At 35.9% G+C, this 11,409-nt stretch overlaps 1 protein-coding gene across 1 annotated transcript; it reads left to right on the top strand.

Annotated features, from left to right (window-relative positions):
• The first annotated feature begins 623 nt into the window (after nucleotides 1–623).
• Nucleotides 624–9,978, top strand: LOC143602390 (trafficking protein particle complex II-specific subunit 120 homolog). The gene is made up of 10 exons (XM_077079510.1): nucleotides 624–1,037; nucleotides 1,274–1,480; nucleotides 1,583–1,765; nucleotides 2,000–2,109; nucleotides 2,448–2,507; nucleotides 2,787–3,075; nucleotides 3,163–3,455; nucleotides 5,224–6,101; nucleotides 6,573–7,400; nucleotides 9,140–9,978. Exons 1-10 carry the CDS (start codon nucleotides 624–626, stop codon nucleotides 9,358–9,360), a joined length of 3,483 nt encoding a protein of 1,160 aa, XP_076935625.1. The 3' UTR covers nucleotides 9,361–9,978.
• The last annotated feature ends 1,431 nt before the right edge of the window (nucleotides 9,979–11,409 follow it).

Raw genomic sequence — 11,409 nt, 5'->3', positions numbered from 1 at the left:
GAAAGTAAACTTTTTAAAACATATGATCCATAAATCAACAATGTTTTAAAAACAAAATTTGTAATTCTATCTTTTAATGTAGTGACCTATCAGAATCTACCATTAAAACCATATTCAAAATTTTCTTTTAAAATTAAGTAAAATGTTTATCTATGTATAGAACTTTCTGTTTATATGAATTTCACTTTTACAATAAGAAAGATAACACACCATGTAAATGGCATGTATTAATTTGTTAAATGTAATAAAACAACTAAACAATAATATCTATATTTATACTCAACTACACAAATAATAACAGATGCAAAACCTTTAAATATTTTGGATTTAAGGTGTTTATGAGTAGGGTGTTCAATTAAAAAACTGAATTCGAATTCAAATTCATATCCGAAAATCTGAATATGAATTATCCGAAAGTCCGGATATCCGACTCTGAAAACCTTTATTTACCAGGTCTTGACTACAAAAATTAAAAAAAATATAACGTTAAAAAAAAAGGAAAATTGAAAGTGAAAAGGATGATATCTGATATCTCCCAAAAGTAACAAACTCTCCGGAACGAGAGATCTAGTTTTAGTTAAGAATTTAGAAGTGAAGTGAAGTGAAGTGAAGAGTTATCGGCAATGGAGCCAGATGTGAGGATCGAGAGTAGTTCCATGATCCGGATGGCCGTGGTCCCAGTCGGGCAACTGGAGCAGCACCTGTTCCGCAAATACGCGTCCATGCTTGTCGCAGGGCACCACGCCATCCAACTGTCCTCCATCAGTCCCTTCTACACGGAGCACCAGAAGTCTCCTTTCTCCCAGCAGCCGTGGGACTCCGGCTCCCTTCGCTTCAACTTCATCCTCGGCGGATCGCCCCCCAGCCCCTGGGAGGATTTCCAGTCCAATCGCAAAATCCTAGCCGTTATCGGCATCTGCCACTGCCCCTCCAATCCCGATCTCGACTCCGTTGTCCACCGCTTCGATGCCGCCTGCAAGGGATACGCCTCCGCCCTTGTGCAACGCTGTTTCGCTTTCGCTCCTGCTGATAAGCAGGTTCGTATTACTTCCTTTGTTAGGGTTTAATGGTTGATGATCTCATGCTTTACCTAAGCAATTCCGAATTGTGTTTGTAGTTAAATAATACTGGTTGCAAGTGCTGGTAGGCCGAATTAGCTGTTTCTAGTTAAATAATACTGGCTGCTACGGGTTAACTAATTGTTTCAAAGGAAAAATATTGAATCCTAGTAACATGCATGTCTCACTAGTGTTGTTGTTATCTTATATTGCAGCTAGCGGATGGCAAGGACAGAGGAAATAAGCTGGCTTTGTTTCCTCCTGCTGACCAACGCACTCAAGAAATTCATTTGCAAACAATGATGCAAGACATTGCTGCTTCACTTTTAATGGAATTTGAAAAGTGGGTTCTTCAAGCAGAATCTGGTGGGACCATCCTAAAGACACCCTTAGATTCTCAAGCCAGTCTCAGCTCAGAGGAGGTTTATGTTTTAGGTCTCCTGATTTTAAATAATGGCTGAATTCCTAATTTCAAGTGCATGCTTTGAGAATTATAACTTTACCAACTTGATCGATTGTTTCAGGTGATTAAAGCAAAAAAGAGGAGACTTGGTAGAGCACAGAAAACAATTGGAGATTATTGTTTACTAGCTGGATCACCTGTTGATGCCAATAACCATTATTCTACTGCTTTAGAACTTGCCAGGTTGACTGGGGATTATTTTTGGTATGCTGGCGCATTGGAGGGTGGTGTTTGTGCCTTGTTGGTAAGCATATGAAAGGATCAATTATTAAAGATATAGTAAATCAGTATGTTAACATTTGGTATCTAGATCTTATTATCCATGCCCTTACCGTAGTAACAATTTCTTCATGGCTTATTTTTTTAATACATGGTTTTTCTTTTGACGCTTAAGAACTTAAACTCTGATTGGTTATATGATCTTCATTTATCCTGATGTTGAGTAACATTTTTTTGTTTTGTGTTTATGTGCTATAAGATGGATAAAGAAGTTCATAAGGACCAAGTTATAGAGGAGGAGGTCAAGTTTCGCTACAACAGTGTCATTGTTCATTACAGGAAGTCATTTATACAAGACAATGCTCAGAGGTAGATACTTACAAATTACACACACTGGTAACATCTTTAGCATATGCACATGAAATAAACCTCCCTTTATAACACGAAGTAAAATTAATCTCAATTTAGAAGCTCTATACTTCTATACTCAGCAATTTTTTATTTAAAGTAGTTGAACTGAAGTGGCGGTGGTTTTTGAAAGTTTGTTTGGGACTTTTAGTGTTTTAAAAAATTTATTCTAATAAGATGTTTATGTTCTGGTGGAGAATTAAATACAGATCATTATGATATTGGGATCTTGTTAGCATATTCTGGTTAAGCTTCTTATGGATATGCATATATTTCATCTACTAATCAACTTTATACAGGGTCTCACCTCTCAGCTTTGAACTGGAAGCTACTCTGAAATTGGCAAGATTTCTGTGCAGGTATATTCCCAAAACTTCTTATTTGCTATTATTTCTCCTGTAGGTGTCGTTTCATGACTGCGGTGATTTGTTCTATCTATTGTTTTCATTTCTGTGTGAACACAAACTGCTGTGATTTGTTCTCCTGTAGGTGTCCCAAAACTTCTTGTTCATTTTGTGGAATTATATATAATCAAACTCTGTAATACTTAGTGTTTTTGTTTCTCTTTTTACCATCTTTCCTTGATTATGTTTACATGTTTCGGTGTATATACCCACATTTGATTGTTTGTGTTTCAGACGTGAGCTGGCTAAGGAGGTAGTGGAGCTTTTGACTTCTGCTGCAGATGGAGAAAAATCTTTAATTGATGCAAGTGATAGACTGATATTATACATTGAGATAGCCCGTTTATATGGAACTCTCGGCTACCACAGAAAAGCTGCCTTTTTTTCTAGACAGGTGGCTCAGTTATACTTGCAACAAGAAAACAATTTGGCTTCCATAAGTGCCATGCAAGTACTGGCCCTAACTACAAAAGCTTATCGTGTCCAAAGTCGAGCTTCCATTCCCAAACATTCTGTTTTTAATGTGAGTTTTACAGTCATGTATCTTCATATGATGCATTTTTAACCAATAAAAGAATATTAGGTAATGGCATTTTGTTTTTCATACAAGGATGTTGGGCCATCTATTGCCGATGGTGGAAAGATGCATCATCACTTGGTGGTATCTTTATTTGAGTCACAATGGAGCACGTTGCAGATGGTTGTACTAAAGGAGATACTTCTCTCAGCTGTTCGTGCTGGAGACCCGCTTGCTGCGTGGAGTGCAGCTGCACGTCTATTAAGATCTTATTATCCATTAATAACACCTTCGGGTCAAAATGGGCTTGCGAGTGCACTCAACAATTCAGCTGAAAGACTTCCTTCTGGAACTCATTGTGCTGATCCTGCTTTACCTTTTGTGAGGTAACTTTACATTAAATGAATATCATTGTTAAGAAAAAGGCACATGAACATTTGTATCCAATTGTTAAGATGCCCAAAACTAACTAACTACAAGCCAAGCCAGTTGCTATTTTTTTAAGGGCGTCTTGAGTGATGACATACTCCTACTAATATGTAACTTGCTGGAAAAATTTTTACTTAAAAAGAACTAGCTGGATAGTAGTCAAGACTAATAAAGCGTATATAATTGTTACTTTTGTTGTCAGCTCTTTTCAATTGTGTGAGATGTTCTGAGCTCTTAGGGCCTAAGCAGTAAATGCGGAAAATATCAGATATCGGTCAAGGACCGATATTTGAGATACCGGTTATCGCGGTGGATCGGTGATTTTAGTATCATGCATAATTTATATATATATATATATATATAGCAATGTAACACTAGCAATTCAGTATACTACCGCCAACAAATTATCCTTTTGCAACTTGCAAAACAAACAATTGTAGCTTGTAGGAACTGATTAAGACTTAAAGCACTAACATTGAACACTAACAATTGACAATTAAGACTTAAAACACTGATATTGGGAAACCGGTGAAATATCGGTCAATATTGCCGATATTATCTGTACTAATATTCTGACTGATATTTCACCAATATTTACTGCATATCTTAGAGCATTAAGTTTCAGGGCTTTGTCTAATAGTTGTTGGTAGGAAAACTAGGTCAATGTGGGCAATCGGTTTAAGTCAGTGGTAAGTCAAAACCAAGAAATAAAGTCAACATACTTACTTAACCTGTCCTGGTAAGTCAAAACCAAGAAATAAAGTCAACATACTTAACTTAACCTGTCCTGGTAAGTCAAAACCAAGAAATAAAGTCAACATACTTAACCTGTACTGCCAGATGGGGCAGGTTTGTTTGAGACCCACAAAAGGCTTGATATCCAGGGAACCGATTTACGCTCTTTTATCAAGAGATTTTAGGACCAATATTGGGCAATCATACGTGAGTAAATTGTAAATCACATAAGAATAAAAGTGTGCACATTTGCATTGGCATATTCACATCTAAATGAAGGCGTACACTATGTCCATGGGTATATTCACATGTGGTTACTTGAATATTGGATTCTTGTCCCTTTATTTTGTTATCTAAGGGCTTAGATTATTTTATCATCTAAGGCACGCTTCACGTCTGTGATGCACGGGCCTCACGTCATGGCTTTTGGGATCAAAACGTCTTAGAGCACCTTGCGCTTCCCTAAACCAAGATCCAGGCTACCACCAAAGCATAAACATATTTGAAAGTAGAACAAAGCAATCAAACATAAATAAAACTCAAAAGGCCCATCGAACTAGAATGATTATTTTTATATTATCAAGTAAAGCTAACAAAGAACCAAAAAAAAGAAAAAAAAGGAAAAAAGAACAGTCACTATTTCAAGGAGAGCAAGCATTCAATGGCGATTAGTCGGTTCATATGTTGATTTTAATGACCGGTCTGATCTGGTGGGATCTGATGGTCAAAGCAATCAGAGAAAATATGTTGTGAAATGGAGCAATTAGCTTTAGCCATGTTTGTCTATGATTTATGTTACTAGCTGTCACTGACAAAATAGCATCACACATATACACGTGTGTATGTATATATGGCATGCAAATGTATCATATATTAAGTTTCTGTATCTTTAAATGTCCTATCATAGTTATCCTATACCTCCATGGTTCTGTGTTTCTTTTATTTAGACTATTCTGGTCTATATTACTAAATATCATTCTTGACAACCAGGTTGCATTCCCTTCCTCTGCATCCATCACAGATGGACATTATAAAAAGAAATTTTGGTAGAGAGGATTGGTGGGCCGGATCAGCTCCATCTGGACCTTTCATTTACACACCATTCAGCAAAGGAGATTCGGTCAACAACAATAAGCAAGAACTCATTTGGGTTGTTGGAGAACCAGTTCAAATGTTGGTTGAATTAGTGAACCCTTGTGGCTTTGACTTACTGGTCAACAGCATATATCTTTCTGTTCATTCTGGAAACTTTGATGCTTTTCCAATCAGTGTCACGCTCCCCCCTAACTCCTCTAAAGTAATCAGTTTATCTGGAATTCCAACTAAAGTGGGACCCGTTAGTATCCCTGGATGCCTTGTTCATTGTTTTGGCGTAATCACTGAGCACATTTTCAAGGATGTTGACAATCTGCTTCTTGGAGCTGCACAAGGGCTTGTGATTTCTGATCCATTTCGATGCTGTGGGTCTGGGAAGCTTAAAACGACAGTTGTACCAAACATTACAGTTGTACCTCCACTGCCATTGTTGGTTTCACACATTGTTGGGGGTGACGGTGCAGTTATATTGTATGAAGGAGAGATTCGTGACCTTTGGATAAGTGTGGCTAATGCTGGTACAGTGGCGGTTGAGCAGGCGCATATATCATTATCTGGGAAAAATCAAGATTCTGTTATATCTGTTGGCTATGAAGCATTGAAGTCTGCACTTCCGTTAAAGCCTGGTGCTGAAGTGACTATACCTGTTACTTTAAAAGCTTGGCAGCTTGGGTTGGTGGATCATGATGCTGTTGCTAGTAAGAGCACATTGGTTAGCGTTACAAGGCCGATAAAGGATGCAAGCAGCCCAATGTTATTGATACATTATGCAGGTAATTTAATAAAAGCTTCTAGTCTAATGGTATTATCAATAATGTTTTTCTTTACAAGGCTCGCGCTATAAGTGGCAATATGAGAGCGAGTTAGATAACAGGTCAAAAGGGGCCGGGTCGGGTTGACCCGGGCACTTTTTAGATCTTGCTTAGTTTCTTTGATGAATAATGGTTGTGCGAATGTGCGTTAATTATGATCACGTAAACAGTAATTTTACAATGCTATTTTAAATCTACAAGTAAAATGATTTAGAAGGTTGTCCACAATAAAGGCATAGTTTAGGTGACCAGTTTGGGTTGGGTTGACCACGAATAATACAATTTATTTATTTTTAATAAATAGCTTTGGATGTAATCACAAAATAATCTAATTTATAAATAAAAAAATATGGAAGGGTTATGCTTTCAAATTTAGCTTTAGGTGACTTTCAACTTTTATTATTTACCTCTGCTACCTGTTTCGCGTGACAGGCCCTGCAGAGAGTCAAGTACAGCTGGAAGAAAGTGTTAGTGTTGTGCCACCTGGACGACGCCTCGTTACTCCCTTAAACGTGTGCGTTTTACAGGGCTTATCTTTTGTGAAAGCTCGTCTGCTGTCAATGGAAATCCCTGCCCACGTGGGTAAGATTTCAAACACTTCACTGGATAATAATTCTGCTGATCGGTTGGTGAAAATCGACCCCTATAGAGGAAGCTGGGGTCTAAGATTTCTTGAACTCGAGTTATCTAACCCAACAGATGTCGTGTTTGAAGTCGGTGTCTCTGTCCAGCTGGAAAGTGAAGAAAATTCTTCTGAATTTGATTACCCGAAAACAAGAATCGACAGAGAATATAGTGCGCGAGTGTTAATCCCACTAGAACACTTTAAACTACCCGTTCTTGACGGTTCTTTTCTTGCAAACAATTCATTATCAAATGGGGATAGTAAAACCTCAGAGAAAAAGAAGAAAGCGGAACTAAATGCTTATATAAAGAAGCTGATTTCAAAGATTAAGGTTAGGTGGGTATCAGGACGAAACAGTTCAGGAGAGTTGCATATTAAGGATGCCACGCAAGCAGCCCTGCAGACATCTATTATGGATGTTTTATTACCAGATCCTTTGACCTTCAGTTTCAGGCATGTTAAAGAAGTTAACTCTAAGGGTGGCGGTGATGTGTTGGCACATGACATGACACCGATGGAGGTTTTGGTTCGGAATAACACAAAGGAATCTATCAGTATGAATCTTAATATTACGTGTAGAGATGTTGCAGGTGAAAACTGCATTGAAGGTGCCAATTCTGCTGTTCTGTGGTCTGGTAAGACTAACTTCCAGTCCTCTAATTGGTTTTTAACTAGGATGTTTATGGTTCGGTTTGAAACCACCGTGAAACCACCTGAATTGGTCATTGGTTTGGTTTCCGGTCAATTTTTTTAAAATGTTTTTGGTCAGTAGGTTTGGGAGTTTTCAAACTGTACTGTTCTGCTTGGTGTATGCTTGATCCTCAAAACCGGTTGGAAAACATCAAACCTGACTGTAGGATTTGAGCGACGTAATTTTTTATATCTTACTTGTGCTTTTAGTTATTATAAAAGATGGGGATTACTCTATAGAATAGCAACCAAGTTTTGAAATTGTTTCAATCAGGTCACTCATTAAATATTTTGTTCCAATCAGGCCACTAAAGTTTCTTTTTGTGTTCCAATCCTAGATATTTTACCTGGATAGTAGGTTATCTAGGTTTTTTTTATTTTTAAATAGTTTATTGCATAATATTTTTTCTTTAAATTGAAAAAATTAGTAAAAATTAAGAAAAATCATTGTTAAATTGCACAAAAAAAATCGCATTTTTTTTTGCAAAAATGTAAAAAATTACAATATAATTAACATGCTCCTAATTTTTTTTGTATGGAAGCAATTAATAATCCTATTATTAAATACTTTAATATCACTTAAATATCTTTTTGAAATCTTTCTAAAAAAATGGGTTTCTAATAAAAAAACTTTAACTTAAAAAAGGTTGATTTCTTTCTTCTTTTTTTTTTCAATTTTTCACAATTTAAAAGTTATCTCAATTTTTACTAATTTTTTTAATTTAAAAAAAATATATTATGCAATGTCAAACTATTTAAAAATAAAAAGAAACCTAGATAACATGCTATCCAGGTAAAATATCTAGGATTAGAACACAAAGGAAACTTTAGTGACTTGATTGGAACATAATATTTTATGAGTGACCTGATTGGAACAATTTCAAAACTTGGTTACTATTTTATACACATGGAGTCGGCCTTTTAAGTTTTAACTCTTGGAACAATATCACTTCTTTATTTTAATTGTATTTTATGTATTTTTTTAGGGAAAACTCTACACTAGCAACTGAGTTTTCCAGGCGTTCCACTAAAGCCGCTTAAGTTTTTTGGCTCCTCAAAAGTCACTCAAGTTTCGTTAAGTGTTCCAATCATGTGTAATTTTTTCCTTCTTTTCTTTAAATTTTCAAAAATACTAAAACTAAGTGAGGCATATATGAATCGTGATTATTGTAAACCGAATTTGAAGTATGAGGTGATAATGAAGAAAACGAATTCACTAAATAACAACCAAGTTTCATAAATGTTCAATTTAAATTAAATTGTAAAAATGTATTCAAGATTCATATATGTTTCATCTGCCTCGCTAAATTTTTTCCAAAATTAACATTTATAAAAAGTTAATGCAAGATTGGAATACCTAATGAACTTTAAGTGACTTTAGTGGGACATTTAGGAAACTTGGTTACTATTATGTAATGTTACCTTTTTTCATTTTTTATTTTATAATTATAAAGGCCTGATTAGTCCAAACTGTGAAACCAAACAATTAGTAACAGTTTGGCTTGGCCCAGTTTTGGTTTTCAATATTTCTGTTTTGGTTTACATTTGCCAAAAGCTTTCACTAATGGTTTGCTTACGGTTTGACCTAAAAACTATAAAAAGACAGACCGTGAACACCGCTGTTATTACTTTGATAACAATGACTCGCCTTTTATTTTCGTATGATATTATAAATGTGTGGTAGGTGCTTTAAGTGGCATGAAGGTGGACGTTCCTCCTCTGGAAGAGATCAAACATTCATTTTGTTTGTATTTTCTCGTCCCGGGCGAGTACACGTTATTGGCTGCTGCGGTTATAGACGATCCTAATGAAATCTTGAGGGCCCGTGCACCGTCTTCTTCACCTGATGAGCCAATCTTTTGTAGGGGCCCGCCTTATCATGTTCACGTAAACGGTACTGTCTAAACCACCTTCATGTTGCATACAAACGACCAGCTTCTCTATCTCATACATCATTTATATATATAAAAATGCATGCATACATATATACGTGTATGTATGTATGTGGTATGTGCATTTGTTTGTACCCTGTTGTAACATTTTGAACCTTTTTCGTCACTCGTGATAACTAGTTATCGGTCAAAACCCTGTGTGTATTTGAGTACTTTACGTTGATAGTCTGGCATGATTTTTTTAAATCATAATTGTGGCTCTCAAAATGGTGCTGATTACTGTTAGTAGGTGGTTAACGTAACAGTATGTTGCTCATTGCTGATAGATTAAAGTTTAGGTCCTAATAATCAGGTTTTGGGTTGTCATGTTACACATTTAATATATAAATTGGGTCACTTTAATGTCCTATTTAGGCAAATGTGTTCACCGGTGTGCCTTGAAACCGGTCAGAGTTGTTTATACCAAACCGGAAACCCATGAATCTAATGTTTTTTTTTTGGTTGTGTTGGAAGCCGTTTGTATATCCAAGAAAGTCAAAAGTCATATTTGGTACATGAGAAACGATAAAAGCCTTTTGATGATGAGTCATCTCATCCTTTTGAATTTCTTATCGAATACCCACTTGCTTTTCTTTTGATTTAATAACAGGCCAGAACAAAACTTACAAATATTTTTTCAATTTCAGCCCTTTTGTAATGTTACTTATACGGATATTAAAAATAAATTTGAATCTTGATTCCAGTTTTCTCACACTATCCTTCGTCTCCTAAACCAATGAAGTTACATAAAAGTTGGTTTAGATTGGTGGCTCAAACTAAACTCGACTTAAACCTGACTCAACAGCCTTCTATGATCCGGACTGTGTTATTTGTTTTTTTATATTTTTTTAAAATATCCTTTTTTTTACATTTTGAACAGACTCTCGCAACTCTATCATATTGCCCCTAAACAAGAATGATAAATGATGCAATTATTGTATATTGTCAATTTGTCATTCCTTTTTTATGGCCCCAAATGCAAGCACAGATTTGTCAAATTTCACTTCAAAGTAAACACACAACTATATGTTTCTCGTATGCATATATGATTGTACATTTGTACAAGTGTGAGAAGCATGGAATTATAAAAATATAATACCATCATGTTATAGTTGTCAATAGCGCAAATAGTGCTCGATATAGCGCGCTATGGAGCAATGCGCCAATATCCTGTCATTCTCTGTTTAGCGGCCTTATAGCGAGGAGATAGCGAGATTTAGGGTTTTCTTTTTTTTGTTTTTGTTTATTCTATTTCCTAATAAAAATAATGTTTTTAGCTACAATTAAGGTTATTTTTCGTTTTTATTCATCTTTCCTTATGAAAATACTATTTTTAGCAACAATTAAGGTGTTTCTTCCAAAATGTCACCGATCAACAATTCCACCATAAAACCGATTTTTGTCTATGAAAACCATATTAAATATTTTTTTAAATTCTACTATGTTATCGCTAAACATGAAATAGCGCCCGCTGTTTCATCGCTTAGCGTTTACGTAGCATATAGGTAGCTTGTCGTCATTGACCGTTGTTCGCTATTGACAACTATGATCATGTTTGTCTGGAATGATTTCACATCAAAGTCATTCAAGTAACCAAGCAATGACATGATCTTTCATTAATAGAAGGCAACTCATCAGATACCATGGTTCAAACCCCCACCCCACCCCACATCAAATACCATGGTTCAAACCTACCCCACCCCTTGTGGGGTCTTTTGTACCATGATTCACTCCCTAATTGGGATAATTAGTTTAGCCATGAGCCTTGTTCACTCTTTGTTTGGTGGACCCCAATAATTTGTTTTCTTATGGTGGAAAATGTAGAAAGTTACAAGTGGTATTGTGGCCCAAGGATGTGAGCTATCATAAGTGCTAATGTGGTCCTAGGAACAAAAGCCTATTTTTGTGGGCAAAGAACAAAGATGAAAGAAAATACTAGGATTAATGGCATAAAGATGTCACTTATAATTTTCACAAGCTATCATAAATAAATATTAAATGGGTTTTTGTTAAGAAAACTCGT

Source organism: Bidens hawaiensis, unplaced genomic scaffold, assembly GCF_021521415.1.
Source record: "Bidens hawaiensis isolate Kalapana, Puna unplaced genomic scaffold, B.hawaiensis_p1.1 tig00058838_1, whole genome shotgun sequence".
NCBI lineage: Eukaryota > Viridiplantae > Streptophyta > Magnoliopsida > Asterales > Asteraceae > Bidens > Bidens hawaiensis.
This window is presented reverse-complemented; position numbering and strand designations above follow the sequence as displayed.

What these genes read in the sequence shown, in the direction of transcription:
- LOC143602390 (XM_077079510.1), top strand. Translation starts at nt 624, where the DNA reads ATGGAGCCAGATGTGAGGATCGAGAGTAGTTCCATGATCCGGATGGCC. An exon ending in GTGGTGTTTGTGCCTTGTTG is followed by an intron (nt 1,766 to 1,999) that starts GTAAGCATATGA and finishes ATGTGCTATAAG; the next exon opens with ATGGATAAAGAAGTTCATAA. An exon ending in TTGGCAAGATTTCTGTGCAG is followed by an intron (nt 2,508 to 2,786) that starts GTATATTCCCAA and finishes TTTGTGTTTCAG; the next exon opens with ACGTGAGCTGGCTAAGGAGG.